Source organism: Nelumbo nucifera, chromosome 7 (genome assembly GCF_055504915.1).
Source record: "Nelumbo nucifera cultivar China Antique chromosome 7, China Antique-T2T, whole genome shotgun sequence".
NCBI classification, from domain to species: domain Eukaryota; kingdom Viridiplantae; phylum Streptophyta; class Magnoliopsida; order Proteales; family Nelumbonaceae; genus Nelumbo; species Nelumbo nucifera.
The window spans coordinates 4,166,959-4,191,576 of NC_142655.1; the positions used below are offsets into that span (position 1 = coordinate 4,166,959).

General features: G+C 36.7%; 1 protein-coding gene, 1 long non-coding RNA gene and 1 pseudogene across 7 annotated transcripts; 1 reads left to right on the forward strand and 2 right to left on the reverse strand.

The window, feature by feature from the left end:
- Positions 1-1,849: 1,849 nt before the first annotated feature.
- Positions 1,850-15,054, forward strand: LOC104597490 (ras-related protein RABA4d). 5 transcript variants are annotated; one of them, XM_010259067.3, is made up of 8 exons: positions 1,850-2,278; positions 2,733-2,918; positions 2,996-3,139; positions 3,848-3,967; positions 4,067-4,153; positions 4,260-4,712; positions 5,237-5,364; positions 8,754-9,507. In XM_010259067.3, exons 1-6 carry the CDS (start codon positions 1,910-1,912, stop codon positions 4,707-4,709), a joined length of 1,356 nt encoding a protein of 451 aa, XP_010257369.1. In that variant the 5' UTR covers positions 1,850-1,909; the 3' UTR covers positions 4,710-4,712; positions 5,237-5,364; positions 8,754-9,507. The 5 variants fall into 5 exon arrangements, with proteins under 5 accessions (XP_010257369.1, XP_010257366.1, XP_010257367.1 ...); XM_010259064.3 differs by lacking the exons at positions 1,850-2,278; positions 2,733-2,918; positions 2,996-3,139; ... (2 more) ...; positions 4,260-4,712; positions 5,237-5,364 and adding exons at positions 7,996-8,134; positions 14,431-15,054 and having other exon boundaries at positions 8,754-9,729; XM_010259065.3 differs by lacking the exons at positions 1,850-2,278; positions 2,733-2,918; positions 2,996-3,139; ... (2 more) ...; positions 4,260-4,712; positions 5,237-5,364 and adding exons at positions 8,172-8,327; positions 14,431-15,054 and having other exon boundaries at positions 8,754-9,729.
- Positions 15,055-17,757: 2,703 nt separating this feature from the next.
- Positions 17,758-18,193, reverse strand: LOC148790105 (uncharacterized). Its single transcript, XR_016078328.1, has 2 exons — positions 18,054-18,193; positions 17,758-17,962 (listed from the first exon to the last, which is right to left on the reverse strand). It is a non-coding gene; the product is annotated as an uncharacterized LOC148790105 (long non-coding RNA).
- A 1,309-nt stretch (positions 18,194-19,502) lies between these two features.
- LOC104597488 (uncharacterized) lies at positions 19,503-23,083 on the reverse strand (annotated as a pseudogene). The gene is made up of 2 exons (XR_016078327.1): positions 22,944-23,083; positions 19,503-22,823 (listed from the first exon to the last, which is right to left on the reverse strand). The product of XR_016078327.1 is annotated as an uncharacterized LOC104597488 (transcript).
- Between the last annotated feature and the right edge of the window lie 1,535 nt (positions 23,084-24,618).

A 24,618-nucleotide genomic window follows, 5' to 3' on the forward strand; every position in this document is an offset into this window, starting at 1 on the left:
AGTTGGGAGATTGAGCTTGACCTAGGATGAATTTGAGCGAGTCTTATGTTTTCTGCTTTGAATTGACCTTAATCTTGATCCATCCTGCTAAAGTCTTTCATATCCACAACAACTATACTTAAAAAAAACAAATCCGTTTTACCCCAGAATCATTATTTCTTCTAAAATCATTGATTTGGTCAGCAAACCGCTGACCCAGGCGATCAAACCGTTTGAACCGTTCGAACCATTAAATAGTTTGGCTGGTTTTTATTTTTTTGTTAGAACGAGTCGTCCATTCAATCTGAACGGTGGAATTGTTCAACTCGGGACCAGACCCCTGACCGATTCGTTGTCCAGATCGATTTTAAAAACCTTGATTCATATCATTATATGTAGAAGCTATAGTCAGCGACCTCTGTAAACTGAAATTATAACCCAGAAAATTGAACATCTTGCGTAACTTCAACTATGCTACAATCTAATTACCAAAAAATAAATAAATAAACTAAGCTACAATCTTTTGCAACCTCGACCAAGCTTTAATCTTCTACAACCTCAACGAAGCTGCAACATTATGCAACCTCAACGAATTTACCTAATCAAAACTTTAGCATTCTTCATAGTGTTATTTTTGGCTAAATTTGACAATGGAACTAAAGTTTTTTAGGCAACGATTTAAGGGCTGGGTTAAGGGAAGAATAGAATAAAGCGATGATGATCTATTTATCTTCACAACATACCTAAATACCTGAATATGAAGGGAGACCCACATACCCACCTTTATTTGTTTGTTTTCATTCACATGAGATACATGGTAAAGAATTGAAGATTATTTTGCCGGGTATGAACCTTTTCTCGTGGAAGACCCATAGAATAAAAAAACTTCACTCTCTTTTGTTTTTTTGGGGTAAAAGAAATGGAGAATAAGAAAGCAAATCTTCCTTTCTAATCAATTCTTAAACCAGTCTGCAAAAGAGAGATACCAACCGAAAGAACTCGATCTACAATTTAAACACTATCAAATCAGGCTGTTTGAGCATGATCACATGGAAATAAGCAATGGATAATAGTTTCAGGCTCTTCACTGTAGATTGGACACAAACTGGAATCTCCCAGGTCCTATCCCTCTTTTTAACAGATTTTCTTTCACTGCTAACCCGTTTTGACAACACTTCCAAACGAAGTTTTTAAGTCCTAGAAGAACATTTTCAAGCTGGTTAAGGCATACTAATGTGCCCTGATCTTAAACATTTTCACTCTCTTTTGCATTTGTGCTTCGTGCCTTGCAATTTTGGATTATAACGAAGCACAGCCTTAATACTATAATCGTTCAAGTTGGCTCGGTGAAATCAGCTCAATCAAAGCTTCAGTTCCTTCCAAACGGGCCCCTAAATAGCGAACAGCTAAAAAGTGATTTTCTCAGTCAAAACTTCACCAAAGTATAATTAAAAGGAATTGACGATGCGGATTAGACAGCCCAGTATTCCAATCCAACGGATTAAGGTATGGCAGGCAATTATGCTGCCCTATCCTAAATTCCTAATATCCTTCTCAAGTGGAGAGTGCACTCTGCTGTGTGCACCTGTGTTACACCACGGCAGATAAGACAGAGAATCCCCTGGACCTCCGACTCTCCGGGTAACGTGGCAGACACGAAGGTATGAGACTGAGAGCAAAAGGTTGAGAGTTGTCTCGACCAAGAGAGTATGGCGTATGGGCGCAGCCCCCATTCTGGTTAGAAAAAAAAGATAATCTTAAATAAAATAAATACACGTGGCAAAATACAATTGGCTTTCGTTTCGCGCTTTTCCTTCCTGTAAAAATTTGAAAATCGATACCGTTCATATACCTGACAAATGCAGACAAAAACCCTCCAAAACTTCCATCGATTGTATACAACATTCGGCGCTGCTCCCGTCTTCTTACCATGGAAGACGATCAGGACCTCGACTTCATCGCGCCTTATCCGGCGCCTTCTATCGTCTCCCTGTCTCCCTTCTCGCCTTCTGTCACGCCTTCTCCTCGCAGACTCTCGTCCCATTTCAGCGCGCCTAGTCCCCCCATCCGCTCAGCTCGGCAGCTCTGTTGGGTATCCCTCCAGGGGCGTCTTGTTGGGGCGGAGGAATGCAGCTCGGCTAAAGTAGTTGGGGGAGACTTTAGCCGAGAAGAAGCTGTTGCCTGGGAACTCTTTAGCCCCATTCATCGAATCTTAATCGTCGCCGTCGTTGCTGTCGCCACCGCGGACATGAAGAAATTTCGCCAGATATGGAAACTGAAAAGATCTGTAGATCTTCGGGTTCGTAAGACAAGCTTGTATTAATAATGGGTTGTTTTTATTTGCTTGTAATGCTGATTTAGTGATTATATAGACATATTTCTTCTAGATATCAGGGTCCATTTTAAAAAGTTTCTACTTTTTTCTCGATTCTCCACTTTGTTGAGTCCTTTTTATTTCCTTTTCTTTTGATAAGCATTTATTTGGTCCATTCAGGTCATGTTCGGGTCCCATTTAACAGATATTCTTCTTTAACAAGTTCAGTGCTTCTATTTTTCTGTATTTCCATCTATATTTTTCTCCATTTATTTCTACCGTATGTTTTTTCCCCCTTATTATTAGAAAAATAGAGTATATACTAACTATAGATATCGTCTCTGTATATTCTTTTCCTTTTGCAAAAGTTGTATCACAGTTTTCCTTATGTTCCAGAAATGAAAAAGCTCATATGCTCTCCTTTGTTTTGGCTTTTTAGGATCAAATACTATCCAGCATGCAGCAGAAGCTCGACGACCTGTGTGAGCTGCTGAATGCCATCAAAGAACGCCCTGAAATTGGGTCTGACATGTTGTTCACAAACAGCAAGGATTTCCCATTTGGCGAAGACGACAAACTCGGTGAGGCCGTGTGTTCTACCTGTGGTTGTAAGGCTTGTAATCAGGTAAGTATCTAACTGAGTGGAATTCATTTATAGCATGACGGTGGGCTAACTCTTTCCTTTTTCCGCACATGGCTCAGCGAAACTCCATTGACAAAGCATGTAGTCGAGATGATATGCTGAAATTTAAAGTGAGTCTCGCAAATGGGGCAGAGCCAGAGGAGCGCCGGATGTCTGATTTATCAGATTGGGCTTCGAGTGTTACTTCTTCGGTAGATACTCAAGTAAGGAAACATCTGGGGACAATTTGTGATTTTGGGTTTTCTGTTTGTAATAGGAAGTTATTTCAATTGAATTTTGCATTGTTGTGGTTAGAAAAAAGGACCTCTGCAATGCTGGTCCATGAAAATGTATAAGCATGGTTACCACGGTCGAAGTCGTGTCTGAGACATGGAGTTCTGTTTTACTTCTGAATGGCTGAAATTCTTTCACCATTTTCCCCATATGACGAATTCCCTGTGTTCTCATGGCTATTTGAGTTTTGCAACGGTCCCTGTTGGTGTTTTGGTAGCACAGCTAAAGAAAGAGTGATTGTTTTATTGCTTTCTTTTTGTAAAGAAGTTGCAAGTGGCAGAATGGTTTCCTTCTAGTCAGATTGAGTTTTGGTAGCATGTTGGGGATGATTAGCCCTACAACTTTGCTTTTAGGATCCAAACCAAATCATATTCATACACACCAACTAGAACAATACATTTGAGAAGAATATTGGTTTCAATCTTTTTATGGTGTTAGTGGCACCTTTGGTATCTAGTTTCGTTCTTCTTATTTTTCCTGGTTGTGATTGTTTGAGCCTTGTTGACATGATTTCTAGAGTGAACGAGACATTCCTTTGGTTACAACTTACAATCTAAAGCTTAATTAGGATAAAAATGGTAAAATAGCTATTTGGTTGATTTGCATTTATAATGCCACATGACCTACACTCCTTGCAGCTTAACACATTAGTGATAGAGCAAGATATATACAACCTCCAGAGGAAATGTGAAGAAAAGGAGGGTACTATAAGGGAGCTTGAAACTATTATCTATGATTCTAACGTTGCTGCTGTGAAGGTAATTGATATATTTCATGATCATCTTTTTGTGCATGTCTGTTCATAGTTAATAATAGACCATCCATTGTTTAACATCATTCTTTCTTCTCAACTACAGCGAATTGCAGAGTTGGAAGATGTTATCCGAAGGAAAAGCATGATAATTACAAAATTGAAGAAGGATATGGTAGTTCTAGAACAGAAGGTGTATATAAGTTTAATTTTAAAACTTTCAAACTTGTGTGTTTTTTGTAATTCATATATTAGAATTTTCTTTTAATTCAAGTACTAAAGTTAAAAATATAACATAGGTGGTGCATCTAACGAGGATTCGGCGGCCATCCTTCTCTACACCAACACCGGATGTTACACAACTGCCAGTAATGTCAGATAATATTCTCTATGGCATGGACAACAGCACCAGTCCATCATCCTCAGATTCTGATTCTCCTGTTGAGAACCAATTACATTCTCCAGTTCATGAAGATACAAACTTTGTTCTTCAGGAGGATATTGCTGCGACAAGGATTCAGAAATCAGCTTCAGAAAAGATTCTGGACTCCTTTCCACAACCAACAGAGAAGTCTATGAATACACAACATGTGAACCCTCTTAATGAGAGCTCCAGGAATCAGAAACCTAATTCTACAGTGACAGTGAGGGCTATGCAATTAGCATCAGGTGGTGGAGATGTAAACAGGAGTAGGAGACGTAGTCAAAGTGCTTCAAAAGACGTGACTCAACAAAAGAGATGGGTTTAGTAGGTACTATTTCACTCATAGCACACATCTCAAATGGACAAACTTAGGCATTAAAAAGGTTTTTGTGACTTCATAGGTTTAATGGTTCTATATTATATTACAGGGTAAATACTAGATGCTTGGGAAGCTGATTACTAAACTCTAACACCATGGACCCGAAGTTGATTTGGTTGCAAGGCATCCCTCCCATAGTGGAGGCATAAGATCAAATCTAACTATTACCATATCCCCTTAAGAAAAGAAGAGAAGAAAGATCTATAACTTAACATATTTTAACATAGTCTAGTAATCAGGGCCAGTTTAGATGGGCAGGTTCAAATGCCACAAAATGAGTGGAAAATGTTGATGGCACACTCAGATACAAACTGGTGTGGGGGGGGGGGGGGCGATTTTCCCATAATGCCAACTGTAGTTGGCTGCCTTGTGATCTGTTTTATGTCATGGTTTTGAGTCACTAGTTCTTTTTACATTTCTTACGATAATGCCTTCAAGGTTTTTGTTGAACTTATTTCCATCTTCCTGTTCAGGTTATAGAGAAGAGAATGACATGGTGGAAACTCCTGTGCCAAAAATTGGCAGTTCCAATATGACATTCTATGCACATCCAAAGGCTTGGAGTTCCTTGGTTCGGTGAACATATTTTGATCTGGAAAAAGTATAGTATCGAAGGGCTAAAGCAGTTTTGCACTTTTATTTATGTTTCGTTAATGTACTCAAATTTGAAAAAAGAAAACATTTAGAATGCAAAAAACAATGAAAAAAATTACTTTCATTTTTAGTCCAAAAAACACATTCTTACTGAACACCTGCAAAACTGACCTAGGCTACAGTAATCTTAAAAAAATTAGTATAACTGGGCATGTATCTTTCTCTGCCATATGGTTGTTTTTTTCCCTCTTTTGCATGAGAGATGGTGGTTTTTCATTTTAATTGTGAAAAGCTTTTTGAAACTGCATTAGATGATCCATTGAGTTCTTCAACATAAAGGTTAAGTATAGAAGTTTGGAACACATGAAGAGTATAAAGTTTGTCATTGATCTTTTATTTACTTATTTTTCGATTATATAAGCATCACCGATTCTTTGTATATTCCATGTTATTGTGTGTAGCTTTACGACATATACTTTACCAGCAATGCAATTTGCATGTTATACCTACTTATGGTTGTGAGAGTGAACCTTCAATCAAGGGAACTTTTCTAATTTCGGTTGGATGTGTTAATTTCTGAAATTTCCTTTGCTAGTGTTTTTCTTATCCATTTTGGCACATTTTGGTCCTAGCAGTCCATATTCAATGAACATTTTATTTTCCAATTGCTTACAGTTTTCTTAAGTGTTAACTAATAAGTAAATGCCTGATTTAAGTCCATATTCAATAAGCTATAACTTATCAAAAAGGAAAGTTGAAATGGTTCTAACAGAACTATTAGCATGACAATTTGAATTTTAGTAATTGAATTTAACGTTAGTCTAGTAAGCTGAACTTTAAGTAACTTTTCATTGGAATATATGAGCATCTTGGTGAATTATTGATAACCATAATAATTCCATTGGACATTTGGTTCCTTCTGGCTTCCATCGGATAGTTGAGATATGCTAATGGGTTTGGGGTGAAGAGCGTCTTTTAGTATGCTTAAAGGTTCAAAATTTTGTCACGTATTGGTGGGTCATTGATACATGAAATATTAAGAGTTTTACGGTAAGACTTGTTTTAGGGCATAACTAGGCCTTTAATTGACTCCTTGAATATATTTTGAAAAAAAAAACTAAACAAAATACAAAGGAGTGTTGACACAAAGTCCCATATACCCAATTTGTTGTATTGAACTGTATCGATGCTTCGAACCTTGATATGTTTAGTTTAGTTGTAGATAGATTTGCAGGAAAATACATGGTAGTTTATTTACAAGTAGCAGTTCTAAATTTGCATTTTGTATGATTGTTGATACCTGATTTTTGCTCCGTAGACCGCTTGAACTCCCAAACTACCTCAAACACTCGATCATACATTTTTGATCTTTTTGTAACACCCCAAACTCAAAGAACTTGAATTTTAGCCCATGAGACCCTAGATTCATCGTTAAATATGTTTGATACCAATCCGTTGAGCTTGATTAAGCCTCGTTTACACCTTGACCCCTAAATAAGACACCACCATTAAACCTTAGACATCTTAAAACACCTACTCATGAAATGCCAGCCCAAGATTCTTCCATTTATCCCTTTGTCAAACCAAGATTACGTTTTGAGCCATCTTGTAATCCTAAACACTTGGAACCTAAATACCTTTGGTTCTAAGACCTCTGAATCAATTATGCCACATTCTTAGATTCTGAGCACACCAAAACACTTACTCATAAAGTTTCAACCCAAAACACCTACTCATAAACACCTGTAATCCAAATACCACGGTTTGAACTGTTTGATCCAGTTGGTCAAATTAGTGACCCACAACCTGAAGGCAAAAACGGTTCGGCCTTCGGATAGGTTGTTTAAACACTTATATTATAATTAAATAATAAAAAATAAAAAAGATAAAAATACAAAATATGAAAAATAACATATATTTTGTATGATCTCTAATATTATAGGGAAATTCTTGATCAATACCCTATACTTTGGTTTGAGCGACAATTTGATCCCTGAACTTTAAAATGCGACAATTCAGTACCCAAGCTTTCAAAATGTGACAACCTAGTACTTTGACTTTCAAAATGTGACAATCCGATACCTATAGTTAACCCGTTTGTTAAGTGACATTTGAAAAATCAAAAATGCCCTAAGAATGCCATTTAATTCTCTTTATCAACCATCCAAACGTTAACAAAAAAATCAATCGTCCCAAATCCTAGATTCTTCTAAATAATCACCAACTTTTTTGAACCGTCCCAAAGTCACTATTCATTTTTTTGTGTCAATGGTTGGATGATTGATAAAGAAAATTAGATGACATTTGAAGGATATTTTTGACTTTTTGAATGTCACTTAAAGTCAAGTATTGGATTGTCACATTTTGAAAATCAAAATATTAAATTGTGGGATTTTAAAATTCGGAGACTAAATTGTCACTCCAGCCAAAGTAGTACTGATTGGGAATTTTTCCAATAATATATATATTAAAAAACATAAATATGATAAACAAAAAAATATTCTTATATACATAATAAATTTAAAAAATCGAACACATTATTATTATCGTGACCGAATTTGTTGAGCGCTCACAGGTACACCGTCCATTGAGAACATCTTCTTAAGTACGGGAGATGTTCCCAATGCATGATAGGATGTGCGTGTGAGGCGTGAGGAGAAGATCCGGTCTCATTATTATCATCCTCTGAAATTGAAATTGCTACATGTGCACATTTGGCCGCGAGTAACAAGAGGCTGGTGATGTTTTAGACAAGCGTAAACAATTTTAGTATACAGGTATAAAAGTGAAATTTAACTGCCACTTGATGTTTGATTCCTGTCATTATCTCTTGTTATATACCTGTTTCTTTTCATCTTTACACAACCGAAGACAAAATCGAGAATCGAGAAATCTCCTGAACCATGGGAACTCAGTGTGCAACCATGGGAACTCAGTGTCTTCCGGCCTGCATCTCATCGTGGTGAAGCGGTGAGGCTATCCGTTCTCCTCATCTGAGTTCTGAGGGTCTAATAATGGTGAAGCGCTAAAGATTTCAGACCGTCAGACCCGTAGTTAGGATCGTCTGAAAGTCTAAGGGCGAAATGGAATCTCATCAGTTAGTTCCATTCAAGACTAGATAAATGAAATTTTAATGTGCTCGTATCGTTAAATTGGCATTCATCATTCTACGCTGGTTTCTGATTTGTTAAGAATAGAGGAACTGATGTTGCCTTCCAATAAATTGCATGAATCATCGGTTTCTGGAGGGAGATAATCGTTGACACATCTTTGATTTCAAAGTATTTCGAATTAAAATAATGCCTTCCTTTTTATCTTCTACTGTGTAAGACAGTTTCTTTTTCATTTCTGTTTCTTTTTGGTGATTATTAATGTTGATTTGATTTGGACGTGTAGGATTCAGATTGTGGAGTATTTTTCTAATCCTCTTGATTGGAAGGATCGGCTTCTGAACCTTGGATGCATTATCAATCTTTCTCCAAAAGAAACAGGGGCGCTTTGCAAAATTGGAAAAAGTATGCTTCACCTTGTCAGCGATACTCTGTTTTTTCCTGCATACGGTGACCATTGAAAAAAACATTTCTGAAATTTTGGTTGCTTTAATTGGAGTCGGATGAAATCCGATAATCCCATATATCCGACGAAGTTGAATTCAATTTAAACTGATAGATACGATCGGAGTTCAGTTCGAGTTCGGATGTTAGGTATTTTTAATCGAATCGAACTCGGATGGAGGTACATCCGATCAGATTATAGCCATAAGGACAAGACGTTGACGGTTCTTCCTTGCAACTTCTCTCTCTACGACTCTACATGCACACCGCCTTTCAACAATACCGCCATTGAAACTACATCCCACGTCTTCTTCATTACTTATCTCAAATCCTAAGTCTCTCCTTTCCTCTCTTCTTCGCCTTTATCCATCACTATTGTCTCCGTTTCCATTCAGTTCTCTAAGAGAGAAACCCAAATGAAAGCTCTTCATGTATCCCGATTTCTTCTCTTTTTTTCTTTCCAACACAATTGGAGCTGCGGATCATTTTCTGTTTCCCCGCCTGATCCGTTTCTAGCTTGATTGACTTGAGGTTTCTGGTTTTGTTCATTGTTAAATTGGGAGATTGAGGAGGAATTTAATTGGAGTTAGGATGTCGAATTTGTATGGAGAATTCAATCAAAAGATTGATTACGTGTTCAAGGTCGTCTTAATTGGAGATTCGGCAGTTGGGAAATCTCAGCTTCTGGCGCGGTATGCTAGGAATGAGTTCAGTTTGGATTCAAAAGCAACAATTGGTGTTGAGTTCCAGACGAGAACGCTTGTTATTGATCACAAGACTGTCAAGGCACAGATATGGGATACGGCTGGTCAAGAAAGGTGAGCTTTTATCTTCTGATATCTCATCTTGGAGTGTGAAGTTGGTTGATAAACTAAAGGATTTCTACAAATTTTCTTTTGTTTTATTGATTATAAGGTGTTCTCTCTCTCTCTCTCTCTCTCTCTCTTTCTTATTGTACCTGTTAAAATATTTCATACTCTGCTAAAAATAAGTTATAATTGAACTTCAATATCATGTTTCCTACATCTACTTCTCGATTATCATTCATGGAACCGTATAAGATGATTTGAATAATTTAAGCTTGGCCACGGTTGGAGAATGGAGACTTAAGAGTAACCACTAATTTGTTTCCCACTTCATTGCTTATTAAATTAAAGTTCCCACCTTTTATTTATTTTGGACATTTCGACTTGGTTATAAATCGGAGATCAAGGAGTGCATAGGTTTTATTGTTTTAACATTATTTAGAGCACATGCAACTTTCTGATTTGGTATATTTATGCATTGTGTTTAAACATGCTTCTACACGTGGTTAGGTTAGGCAACATGCCAAAGAGCTAAACTTGTGCTTCTACCCTGATTCCTTTACCTTCTCATTGTTGGATGGTATAACTAAAGAAAAGTAGGTCTTGTTCACCTCCTTGAGATCTCTTGATGCCAGATCCCATTGAAACTGTGTGGAGTGAAGAAAATTCACATCATGAAGAATATCAATAAGAAGGAGGGAAGTTCTCACTATAGGTTTTTACAAGATAACCAGGGTCTAGTCATTGGTTGAGGTCAACAGTTATTCCAATACATATTTTTTCTAAGATCACCAGGAAGGGGTAAGCTCAAGAATCTCTGATGCATCTTGGAAATAGAAATGGTTTAGGGGGGAACTTCTCTTTGGTGTCCTCTCCATATATTTTATTTCATTCTTTGACACTTTTTTTTTTTTTTTTTTTTTTTTTTATCTTGAAAACTTGGGTCTCTTTTTCATTTGTCTTATTTTTCTTTCTCACCTTTGACATGGTTGCCCATAGACTATAGTTAAATTCAATGTTTAGATTATTTCCTTTTATTATTTTAAAAGAACTACCTAAAATTGCATCGCTTTCCTATTAAACGTTAAAACAATGTAAGACCTCAACCCTAGGGGAATTTGTATCACCTGGGGTCAAATCAAGTTTTGATTCAATATAATTTGTCAAGTTTGTAATTAATATTGACCATCTTTTGGACATGTTACAATATGGGATAGATAATTTACAAGATTAGAAATCAAAACCAAATTTCAGCAGTCTGTTAAGTGCTAAGTAAGTTTCAGTCATCAAAGCAGTCCTCTCTAATTAAGTCTCAAATCTTTATAAAAGCTTTGACTTAATTGACACATATAAGTTACAAACTTGGTTCTAGGTGTACTGCATATATATATAAGCAGCTTAGTGGGGGCAAATGACTAACTTTGCTTGCTTTATATATTGATACGAGTGTCTTTTTACCCATTTTAAGTTGGTAGGAATGTATGAAGAGCTAAAAATGAGGCTTTTAATCCTTGTGCATATGTGGTTTTCCTTTGAATCAAGGAAGTTCATCGAAAAATCTTATCATTATTTCTAAAAACTTAAGTGTAAATTGCCATTTCATCATTTATTAGTTTAATTTGTGGCTTAGTAGTTTATAGCTAATGTGAAATACTGGAATGCTTGCGTATTGTTATCCATATTACATATGTATGCTTAGATGATTTTTGTTTGGCAGGCTCTCCATCTTTCCCAACCACCTCAATTTTTTCATGTTTGGAATTAAAAAATAGAAAAAATGATAATGAGAAATCTCACCCCTACATAACTTTTCGTATTTTACCATATCCAGTTAAAACAGCGTGGTTTCCATTTTTGTTTTTTACTACAAATTTCTACTCACTACATGTCCTTTTAATTGTTCTATTGATGTAGACTGATGTGATCCAAGGCTGGATTGGTAAAAATTTGAGAGAAACTCAAAAGTAAATAATGATAACGGGAGGTTAATTCCAAGGTTTGGGTTTGAGGGGCTAGGGGAAGGTGGATGAGAGTTTGTCTAAGGTTATATCACTGTATGGTATGATTAGAAAAAAGTCAATATCTTAGATTGGATCGATGATATACGAAGTTATGATAATTATTGTGGGATTAAACTCTTGAGCTGCAAAATGAAACTTTTGGGGAGAGTAATCAAGTAGAGGTTATGACATGAAACAAGTATATCAGAAAACCAAGATGGCAAGAGTATCAATGTTTCTTGTCATTAACTCAAAATCTAGTGGCAGATAAAGGTGGGCCAAGTTTGGTTGGTCCTTTTGGATAAAGGGATAACACAGACTTTTGTACATTTCACTGGTAATTTAAATACATTATAAGATGTGCATATTTTTATTTAATCATTTTGATTACCTAGGCATTGAATTGCCTTGCTTTCCAGTGATACCTGGAGACCTGTACATGTCTAGTGTATCTTTAAAACATGGATGTGTGATGCATGGTTAAGAACACAAGAGGTATAAGCCTCTTGAGCACAAGGAGGCATAAGTGTTGTGTAGATGATTATATTTTGCAGTTATGGCCTTATATGGCTGGGTTCATATTAGTGCACTATGATTAGTTTTTTTGGGGTCCATACAAGAGCATTTTGATAATATTACAATAAACAAATTTTTAGGGTTTTCATCATCTGCAATATGTTAATGTATAATGGGAGACATTGATGAAATGGTTCCCCACTTTTATCTATAACATTTTTATTATAAAAATTGGCTTAAATATCAAAGAACTGTTAAAGATTCACCTTGCTGACACTCCACAAAGGAAGGCATAGGCAGGGTTGCATTAGAATGGGGAGCTCCAGGACCAGTGGCTCAGCTATGAAATTCACTTGTATCTTCCAGAATTTTTGTGATGCTAGGAGATGTGCTATGTTAGGTTACCAATCTTGTTCTTCCCAAGAGAAGGGGGTTTTGGGTGTGCTATGTTAGGTTACCAACTCCATCACTTTTTTCCCAAAAAGATATTATTTCTTATTGTGTTTAACCTGAATGATGAGGAAGACTTGTAGAGATGTCTATGCTGTTAAAAGAGCATAAACTTCATGCAAGCTACATTCCTGGACTTTAAGTTTTCACTTCAACCTAACATTCCTAGACTTGATTCTGTAGAATATACCTATAAATATGGACTGAAGGTTGTAGAGAAAATTTTGCCTCTTGTGTTGAAAATGCGTCACTAAAGCCTTTTTGCTACTTTTATCTATTTATTTATTTGTTATTTACTTGCAATCAAATGATACAATTAGTTTGCATCAACTTTGGAATAGAATAAGACCCCATGACAAGCTTGTTGCGACATATCAAACATGCATTTCAATTAGAGTATTGGAAAGCAATAGTCTTTGTTTGCTTGACAAGAAACATGCATACGCAACAATGCTATTTGTTGTTTGCAGTGCTCTTTGTATTTGGTACTCATTGGAATATTTGATTCAGGTCTGCAATGTCACCCTCAGCTTGTCCATGATCTACATTTACAAACAGGGAGTGATAATGCCATGCTCATCATAGAATCCTCCTTTGTTTGATCCTTAGTTGCTCTATACCCTTTTTCTCACATTTGGTAAAACCGGCATTCTTATAGAAAGCTCTTTGGACATTTGAAGGACTAATTCCTGGATCAATGGCATTAATAGAAAATGTTATTGCTCGACTTTCTTATGTGGGTTCTATCCAATAATCCTTCTTCCCAGATTGAGTTCATAGTTAGTATTTTCAAGGTTATGAACACATGGAACCGGGTTGCATCTATTAGCTCCAATCGTATACTTACAGATTTGGGATGTAGTATTATTGATGAGATCTATCCATAAATTACTGATTCAATGGGAATAATATTGAATACAACTTAAAAGATAAAGAAAAGAAGAGAGAATTATAAGAATAGTTGAATTAAAATAACAGAGTAACCACTTTTTCTTTTAATTTACAGACATGACCAAAGCAAATCGGATGAATATTAGTGAGCATAATATCTTTTAGTAAGAAACCAAAAGTAGTTAAAGGTAAAGATAAAAAATAGAGTATCATAAAAGGTGTTGGTTGGGTGTGGTTTTGCCATTTTTTTTTCACCCCAGGAACTTAAAAGCAGATTGTACTCGCTATGAATTTATTGCTACTAGTGGTCTTCTTGAATGTTATTTGTCATTTTACCATTAGATTTTCTTGGTTTCTTTCAATTCAACTATTTTGGCAAAATTTGTGTATAAAATAAATGTTCTAGCCCTTTACATCTTGAGTCATGATTTATCTCAAGGGTTCAAGGGTGGAAAATTGGGCACCCCTAAAGGAAGAAACTTTCCTTTCCAAGTCAGTACTGTTTATTAGTTATTGTAAATGGTGTTTCTTTTAGCTTTTCACCAGGGATGCAATTCCCCATCTATCAAAATGGGATGTTCGGGGTTCAGCACCGGAGAAAAGTTAAAAAAGATAGTAAATTGAATGCAAGTATATAGAACAATTGTGACGATAAACTTAACATTTGGGGTTCTGCATCAATAAGAATATGTGAATTAATCTATTGCATGCCAAATTTCTTGCCTTGTTTGGTTGAACCCACACAAAAATAACATTCAGATTTAGATGATTACTTGTACGTTTTCTCCTTTTATATATTATAATTATAATTTATAACTAGTGATTTAATCTTTTAAATAAGTTGATGGATGCTCAGGTATAGAGCCGTGACAAGTGCATACTACCGAGGAGCAGTTGGGGCAATGCTTGTGTATGACATGACCAAACGTCAATCATTTGACCACGTGGCAAAGTGGCTGGATGAACTCAGGAGTCATGCAGATAAGAACATCGTTATCATGCTCGTTGGCAACAAGTCTGATCTAAGCACCCTTCGAACAGTCCCCATAGAAGATGCTAAGGATTTTGCGCAGAGCGAAAGCCTCTTCTTTATGGAGACATCAGCCCTAGAGGCCACCAATGTTGAGAGTGCCTTCTTGACAATTTTGACAGAGATTTATCGGGTAGTCAGCAAGAAGACCCTCACTGCCAATGATGATATGGATTCAGGAGGAAAGTCAGCACTTCTAAAAGGAACCAAGATTGTCGTTCCTGGCAAGGAGGGGAGTTCTGAAGGAAAGAAGGCCACGTGTTGTTCATAGTTCCACTCCCCTTTTGCTAAGTTAAAAGAGAACTATCCATTAAACCTCTTGATGTTTGTACTCTTATTTGGGATGTTGTTTAGCTTTGCTCATCCCCTTTTTGTTTGTCCAGAGGTGAAACATTATCATTTTTTTTTCTCTTTTTCAGACAATAATAAATTACAACATTTGGTATGTAACTATTCGTCTTCCTTTTTTTACTTTTGTTGAGGGGAAAGAGGACTTGCCAAAAACAAATATGTAAAAGCACAGCTCTCATTTTTTTTTTTCGAGTTTACCAGTGGTGAGGTACATGCAAGTTTGTCATTCTAAATGAAGTCCATAAGGGCAGAGATTTCTCCAATTGATGAAGCACATCTTTTTTTGGTAGATAAATTGATCAAGCACATTTGGAGACATCTCATTTATAATTTACCGTTCTCGACTTTATTAGACATAATTCTTTCGTATTACTGACAAAGCAAATATGCAACATCAATTCGTCCCACAATTTGTAGCTAGCAATCCTTCGTAAAATAAATACATAACAAAACCAATTTTGAACAATATACATGGAAAAGATTAAGGAACAAAAAAAGAAAGAACAATAAACCCAATGAATGCCTTCTATTGTTATAAATGGCCACCGGCGGTAGCGGCCCCTGCTTTGGCATGCAAAAAGAAATTGTATAGAGCAACGTTTTTGAACCGCCGTTGACCCGGATGGTCGGACCGTTCAGCCTGGAAATCGTCCAGGCAACTGGTTTCGTTTTACCTCAAACTCGGAATTTGGTTAAAAAACGTTGGAAAAGTCAACAAATCATTGACCCGGGTGGTCAATCCATCGACCCGTTTAACATTTTTTGACCTTTTTATTATTTTTTTAATTTACTGTTAGAACGAGCCATTCATTCGAACCGGACGGTCTGGCCATCAACCTAAAAACCAGTGACTAGAACGATTCCATTTCTGGGTCATTTTTTAAAACGTTGATATAAAGTAATATATATCTTGCTATACAAAAATTGATTTTTATGTTCTTCGCGACAAAAAATGGCTCTCTTGAGTGAGATAAATCTAATAGTAAATAGCGAGGGAAGCCCCACTATGTATAAGTTAAGGGGATGCAATGTATTCTAAGATGGCAAAATTGGGTCCACTGTGTGAATTTCAGTTTTATTATATAACAATTCGAATCTTAAACTCTAGTGGAACCAAACCAAATTTGAGAAGCAAAAGGACAAAAGATGCACCATAGGAATGCATTCACTTGATCCAAAAAAAAATTCTTACAAAATCACAGAAGAAAAGAACTTAAAGTAAAGATGGGACTTTCCTCTTCCAACCAAGGTTTACAGTATCGACACATGCCGATACGCTGATACATTGATAGGGCGTATCGGCCTGTACCGGTACTTTTTTTTATGTTATATTTATTTATTTTTTTCAAAATTGGTTCAGAGGGATCAATTTAAGGCCCGGCTACCCTCTAAACCAGGGTCTGACCCGATACAACCCCTGGAGGGGTGTATCGGGAAGTCATCAGCATGATATGTATAGGCCGATACAATACTTTGAACCTTGCTTCCAATGAAAACTAATAAGATTTTCAACACTTAACGGGACAATAAGGAAAACAATTTTCCCCATCCTGGCCAAGTACTCGGCCTCCTGACTCATAGTAAAAATAGAAGCAAACTTAAATTATGATCTTTTTGTTTCAATCCAATCTCGACATTGATTACTAGGAATGGCAACCGGGCGGGTTCGGGGCGGGGATAAAATTTGCCCTCCATCCCCGATCCCCGACGGGGATGGGTTCCCCACAGGGATCCGAATCCCCAAAATTTTTTTAAATAATAGTATTTATTTGAAAAAAATTAGTTAAAATAAATAAAAAATTTAAATTATAAATAAATTTTTAAATATGTTCTGATATATATATATATATATATATATATATAATATAATAATATATACATAATCGGGGTCAGGGGGGGGGGGCGGGGACCTCAATCCCCACCCCTGACCCCAACCCCGATCGGGGATTCCTATTAATCCCCATCCCTGTCCCCAACCCACCAAAACCCCCATCCCCGACCTGATGGGGTCGGGGAAGTCGGGTCCCCGTTGGGGATGGGGAACATTGCCATCCCTGATTACCAAAAAAAATCCAATCTCGACATACTGTTTCCGTAGAGACGAGAAATGCTGATACTTGTTCCAATCCTAACCTACTATAAAATAAAATAAAGACTTGCAAGGAAATGAAAGGGGCGGTGTTTTTGTACCCGCATGAGGATGTTTAAGAGGGACTGATCAATGCTGGTTGAAGCCAAAGGAGAGACCAGATCTTGCAGCCTATGGATTAGAGCCACCTATGCCATGACAGCATTGCGGGTGGGGTCATCCAACTGGTGTTGTGAGACATTGTGGATGAGATCAAGGTTCAAAATATTGTTACGTATCAGTCCATATTGACTGATATGTATCGTATCGGGGCCTTTTCGATACGCCCCTACAGGAGGTATCAGGTCAGGTTATGATTCAGAGGGTAGTCGAGACTTAAACCAACTCCTTTGAACCGGTTTTGAAAAAAAAATAAATAAAACACGAAAAACTACCAATACAGCAAAGCCTAAGAAAAGGGAAAAAGCAGAATGTTAGAGGGTTAACTTGGGCTGTTGGGGCCCAACAGCATAGGCTGTTGAGACAGTTTCTGGAAACAAAGCACAATACTAGAAAATAGTAGACACTGAAGCAATGCACAATTTGCGAAGAGTAAGACCAATGGAAAATTGTTAGTAAGGTAACCATATTGTAAAAAATAGGAGGATACAAAATTTACCATATAAACACAAGTAATAAGAGGAAAAATAGGAGACAAATGAATAAACTTGCTGAGGAAAATTAGGAGAGTAAAGACATATTTGAGATCGATATTTCCAGGTCAGACAACCTAAAAACCAGTTTAGAGGTCAGAGTTTCTTCTCCAAAGCAGATAACAAAAAATAGGAAAAAACACCCCGTTTAGGGTTTCGTGTGGAAACCCAGGTTGTCTGCAAAATGTTTGTGATATGCCTCTCCTTTGATTTGGTGTCTGCAAAACTGCAACAAAAAATGGTAAATCAACCATCAAAAAAATAAAAGAAAAGAAGAAATCAATGAACCCAAAAGAAAAGAAGGAATTGATTAGTACCATCATCTCTTTCTAGAACTTTGCTGCTATTTCTTTTAGGCAAAAACATCAAACCAATCCCTGCAAACACAATGGACATGGAAAATCCCATATATTGACTAGGGGTGCTCATGGTTCAGTTAACCGAACTGTGGTTTTATTATTATATTTTTGAAACCAAAGCAATCCTTCAGTTTCTGTAAAATCCCAAACTGAAACCAATTGATTAACCAGTTGATCAGTTCGGTTTTTGACTGGTTCAATTCTTTGGCTTTTTTATAATATATATCATAAATAAATATATAACTATAATATATATATATATATATATATATATACCGGTCAGTTTGATTAACTACAGTTTTTATTTGATTTTCTTGGTTTGGTTCGGTTTTTCAATTTTTGTTGAGCACCCGTAATATTGACATGTTCATACAATTGACTGATGCATTAAAGAACACATAATATGCATGTTACTTATGACAGTTTGAATATAGCAACTATATGGTCAGCAGGCATGTAGTTTTAATTTTATTAAGCAAGTTGGGGTGTGAATATGTTGAGGTATCTCTGACATGATAAAATAATAAAAAATGGAATATTGTTTATAAAATAGATTGATGATCTATGCTGCCCAAATACAATCATATAACAAGTATATGATAAACAGAATTTACACTTAGAATTGGAGTACTGGAAACGCATGTAACTTGCACCCAAAACATGTGGTAATACTGGTAGGAATTAATACAGACTACAAAATTCACATCCTCATGTACAAAAGCTTTAAAGAAGTTCCATATGCACCTTACAGACAGATTCAAGTCAACTTGGTTACTAGGATCTTCCAAAACCTTCATGAATCACAATGCAACCAGCGAAAAGGTGAGTGCATCCCCATAAGATGGTAGCTGACAAATTGAATAACCAATGTAACTTTAGATATGCACTGTCATTGTCAAACTAAACCAGAGATTCATCATCATCATCATCATCTAAGCCTTGTCCCAGCTAAATGGGGTTGGCTATATCAGACCTATTTCGCCGTTCCATTCTGTCCAGTGCCATATCCATTGCTGTGCTTAAATCATTTATTACTACTTCCATCCAAGTCCTTTCCGGTTTGCCCCTAGCTCTTCTATCCCCTTCAACTTGTAACATATCACTGCTAGGGGTGCTGTAGATGGTCTTCTACAAAGCTGGAGATTATTATCGAGAATTTTAATTAGGTTAATATGTCCCCACAAAAAGCCAAGGTTGAGAAAATTTTAGTAGACTATGTGATATATAATAGAAAAAAAGACTAATGTCAAAACAATAACTAGCCTTGGAAGAAAAATCAAATAATCCAGAATGATATAATAGGAGGTGAAATGAAATTATACATAAGGTGTGGTATTTGGTGTCCTTCAAACATAGAGTTGAAGTTTAAAATAAAGGAAAATGGAATTGTACAGTACCTTGAAGATGTCAAGATTGATTAGGAAGCTGTGCAAATGTTCCTGTATTGGGAATGCAACCTCCAACCATCATTTGCTTATATACTGCATATGCAAGGTCAGGATTGCCAAGACATGCTATACCCCCAAATGAGGGCATTATATGTAAAGACATTAGGTTCAAGCCCCTTAAGTTGGAGTTCTTCATACATCTTTCCTGCTTCATCCACCATTCCAACCTTCCCAAGATGGAGTATCAAGGAGTTGTTGGTATAAAGGTCGGGATTGGCCCCTCCACTCTGCATCTCTTTAAACAGACAGATAGCCTACTCTGTTCTCTGTGATCTTCCAAGGCCATCAATTATTAGGTTGTAAGAAACCAAGTTAGGCACGAGGCCATTTAACTTTGTCTCCTCAAAGTAATGCAGGGAATCAGCCACTCTACCCACCAAACAAAGGCAATCTACAAGAATAGTAATAGGACTTCAAATCTGCTCTGATGCCTTCTTTACCCATCCTACCAAACAACTTACAAGCAGTTAGCACATCACCCACCTTCCCAAAGCCATTTATAAGAATATTATAAATGGCACAGTTAGGCTTGCATCCATAGTCCACCATTTACCCAAAGAACTGCTTTGCTTCCTCCACCCTCCCAGCCTTTGAAAAGCCATCTATAAGAGGACCATATGTACAAGGGCTTGGAATGGAATCTCCGCTCATAAGATCATAGTACAAGTCTCTAGCCTCATCTAAACTCTTGGACTTAACAAGGCCAGATATAAGAATGTTGTAAGTTATGGTGTTTGGTTTGCATTCCCTAGACAACATCTCTTCATGCAGCTCAAAAAGTTGATCAATCCTTCCAGACTTCCCAAGAGCATCAAGTAAAAGATTGTAGGTGAAAATATCAGGATTACAACCATCCTTCTTCATCTCTTCAAATAGCTCCCAAGCTATTTCAGTAAGATTGGCTTCAAGGAGTGCATCAATTAAAGCATTATATGATTCAAGGGTCGGTTGGATTCCATAGCCCATAGTAAATCTCTCAAATAGATGGTAAGCATCATGGACTTTCTTATGCTTGCACATAGACTTTATCACAGGGCATAGTATGGAGTCATTCTGGCACATCCTACTAGATAACAAATTTTCAGCAAATATAATGCATTGATCTATTTCAACTTCAATTAAGATCCCTTCAATTAGAACCTTCATAGAGGTTCTATTTGTATGTTCCTGGGGATGATTAAAAAAGTCCTCAGCAACCCTGAAAGCATCGTCAATCCGGCTAACCTTCACAGGACGAAGGGTGCACAAAGTTACCAAATCAGGAAACAATAATTTTCTCATCTGATTGAATATCCAAAATGCATCACTAACTCTATTTTCTTTAGCTAAACCATATATGATAGTGTTGTAAGTTGGAACATCTGGCACACAATCCATTTCTGTCATTTTATAGAACATTTCCAAAGCCAAGTCAACCTCCCCATTCTTGCAAAGGCAATCTAGAAATGTATTGAATGTTACTGTGTTAGGAGGACAACCCACTTCTTTCATACTGCTAAATAAATCCATAGCCTTTTTCACTCTACCCTCTTTTCCTAGCCCAGCTAACAATGTATTGTAGGTCACAACTGTAGGAATAAACTTCATTTCCTTCATTCTATGAAACACTTTCCATGCCTCATCTATCCGACCAGCCTTGTAAAAGTGTATCTATTAAAGAATTGATCGTTATCTCATCAGGATCACATCCAGTTTCCATCATCTCTGAGAGTAATTTGACGGCTTCATCTACTTTCCTTGCATTATTGTAGCACTTCATCATCATATTATAGGTTATAGCATCTGGAAAAAGGCCACTGTTTTTAAGTCCATGAAAGATATTTTTTGCCTCGCCAAGGCTACCCAATTCTGCAAGGCTATATAGAGATGCATTGCAGGCAACAACATTAGGAACAATTCCCCTACTTTTCATCTTCTTAAAGGTACTAAGAGCTTTGTCAAGCTCCCTACTCTTTCATCTGGAAAAGAATGTATGTGTAAGCAGTTGGCTAAGGACCTTGAGATTCCATAAAATCGAGGAGTCCTAATGCTTCATTCAATCTATTAACTCTTAGAAGCCAACAAATAAAAGAATTATAAGTGTATAGCTTTGGTAAGATACCTTTCTTTCTCATTACATCCAATGTGGCAAATGCTTCATCAATCTTGTCTCCTTTGCATGATGCATCAACAAGTATTGTGAAGGTAACGACATCAGGAACATAACCATCAGCTTCCATTTCCCTCCAAAATTCTCTTATGGAGTCTAAATCTCCACAATCAGTGAACTTGTCCAACAAGGTGATGTATGTTACTCGATCAGGTTTATGACTATTGGATTTCATCTTCAAAAACAACTCCTTGGCTTTAAAAAGCCTCCCAGCATTACAAAGAGCATCAATTAAGACTGTAAGTAACGACATCTGGTCCGCATCCCTCCTCCATTCTCTTTAGCAGTCCATATGCTTCATCAATTTTTCCAGCACACTCAAGTACCCTAATATTGTGAAGGTGTATATATTCGGCCTCAATCCCAAACTTTCCATCTCTTTTAATAGACCCATTACAGTTTCGGTGTCCTTTGTCTTCCTTACTGCTACCGTAAGTGCAGAGTAGGTCTTCAGACTAGACCTAATTCCTTCCTATACCATCCTTCTATATACCACCAAAGCCTCCCTACGAAACCCAGATCGAAGAAGTAGATGAATCAACCCATTGTACGAGAAGGCATTAAAAAAAAACCCAACTTTTCTCATTTGCTCAAGAGCGCAAGGAGCTTGCTGAATCCCTCCCCGTATATATAGAGCCTCGAAAATGGTTAAGTAGGTTTCCAAATTCCTCTTTATGATTTGTTTCTGCATTAAATCAAACATAACAGCCATCTCTTCCATCTTCCCATGGATTCTCAAGAATTCAAGCATATAATTGCAGGATTCAGTAGTATGGACAAGATTTGGCTGTTGAGCAGTTTTGAAGAACACCAGAGCCTGATCAGGGTCAAACATGGTCTTGAGAACCTCGATAACCTTATCAGAAGAAAACCACTTCTCGGGTTTCTCCTTCACTCTCATCCCACAAGATGCTCCCATAACAAAAACACAAAAGCTCACTTTATTTTTCCTGTGTTTCTTCCAATTCCCGATAAAACCGCATTTTAAAACCTTCAAATTTCCAGTTTTTCTCCTTCCAATGGAGGCACAATGGTTTAAGACAGTTGGCTTACTCTCAGTCTGACCAGTACACCTTAAATTACCATCAGAAATCCTCACATAACAGAGTTCCATCACACCCGCAAGAATTTCTGAGGAAAACAAGAAAGAAAGAGAATAAATATACGAGGAGAAATCAAAGATGGATGGCATATACATGGTTGTTGTTCTCTGAGTCACTACAATGAATCAAGAGAAAGGCTTTTGTTTACCTATCTGTTATGCACCGATAGAAAAGAAAACGGAGAAGAAGCCAAAGTGTTTTTTGTCCGATAAACACCGATAATGGCCATGATCGGCGTTTGGTAAATATTTGAGTTTGCCGGGTTTATCTATTTAGTCGGGAGCACATTTGCATTTTGTATGGTTATCTTCGATTCATCGGGTTGTGGTAAATTACAATAACCACCCCTGAGGGAGCTTAACCCCCACCAAACTTTGTTTAGAGACAAAGGCCCCTAAATCTTAGGGGGCGTTTTTTTATGATTTTGAGAGGGGGGATTGGAGAAAGTTGGTCAATAGGATTATGGTTCCTATTGATCAAAAAGTTTATGTTCTATTTTTGAGATTCATGTGGAAAAATAACTTTTTCACCTAGCAGGAAAGTTGTCAATATTTAACGAAACAAATGCCCATTTTAATAATGAATTTATATGGTTAAAACGGTCATTGCATTATTTGCCTAGTAAATAAAAGAACATGGGTAAGTAAGTTGGCATTTGGTAAATCTGAAATATGAAAAGTTAAAAAGATAGACAAGTTTATTTGTATTAGATCAAACTTTCAGCATATGAAATTCCATAAATTTACTATTTTATCCCTAGAACAGGCTATTTGGTAAAAATTATAAAAAATTAAAAATAATTTATTAAAATCAAAACAATATTGAAATTTTTGAATAAATTCCAATGAAAAAGTAATAAATAAAATATGTAACTGGCCTTGGCAATCTTTCCGTTCAAAAATTCCCGTCAACTAAAATTCCCTTCGGTCGATCTTTCTAGCATACAGCGACCATGACCATTACAGATACAATTCAGTTTTTTTCAATAAAAAATAATGAACATAAACTCTGTTCCACTTAATTAGAGTAGAATCATATCAGTAACTGACCTTCGGGGAAAAAAAAGAAAATCAAAACGTTGTCAGAACAATTTACAAGTCCAAACGCCATCAAAGTTCAAACCAAGCAAAAATGAGAAGAAAGATAATCAATCAAAAAAAGAAAATCAAAACTATTGTTGTTGTTGTTGTTCTAGTTGTTGTCTGAGTTCCATCTCAATCTGATTCTCCATGCTCCTCTTGGAAGTAGCTCAAATCAGCTTCGGAGACGATCATCCTCACTCGATCTGGGTAAGTTGACGTTGAAGCTCTTGGGAAGGTCGGAGATTGGTACAATAGGGCCACCCATGATGTTGCCATAACTGTTGGCGTAATTGGTCATGTTACGGATATAGAAGTCTTTGGCCTTACAAAGAATTTTAAAGGGTGCCTTGATGTACTAGCCGAGATTGCTTTCGTTCTTTGCTCTATTTCTCATTGTTTAACCATGCAAACAACCCTATTACCCAATGTGACAAAGAAAGGATATCGAAAACAAAAAAGAGAGAGAGAGGGAGAAATACAAGCATGTCTTTAATTAAAGGGTATTTTGGACTTTCAGCCAGGCCTGAAACACATTTGAATGCATTCAACGTGTGGCCTGGGTCTTATTATTTCAAATTTAAAATTCATTTCAGACCCAAATTCAATTACAGTTCTAAATACCTTTGTTGTCTGAAAAACAATATTTTTAAACTTTCAAAAGTTTGGAAAATATTATCAAACGCAGCCTAAGTTACGAAAAAACAAAGGAGGGCATTAATAGATTGCAACACTGTACCCTTG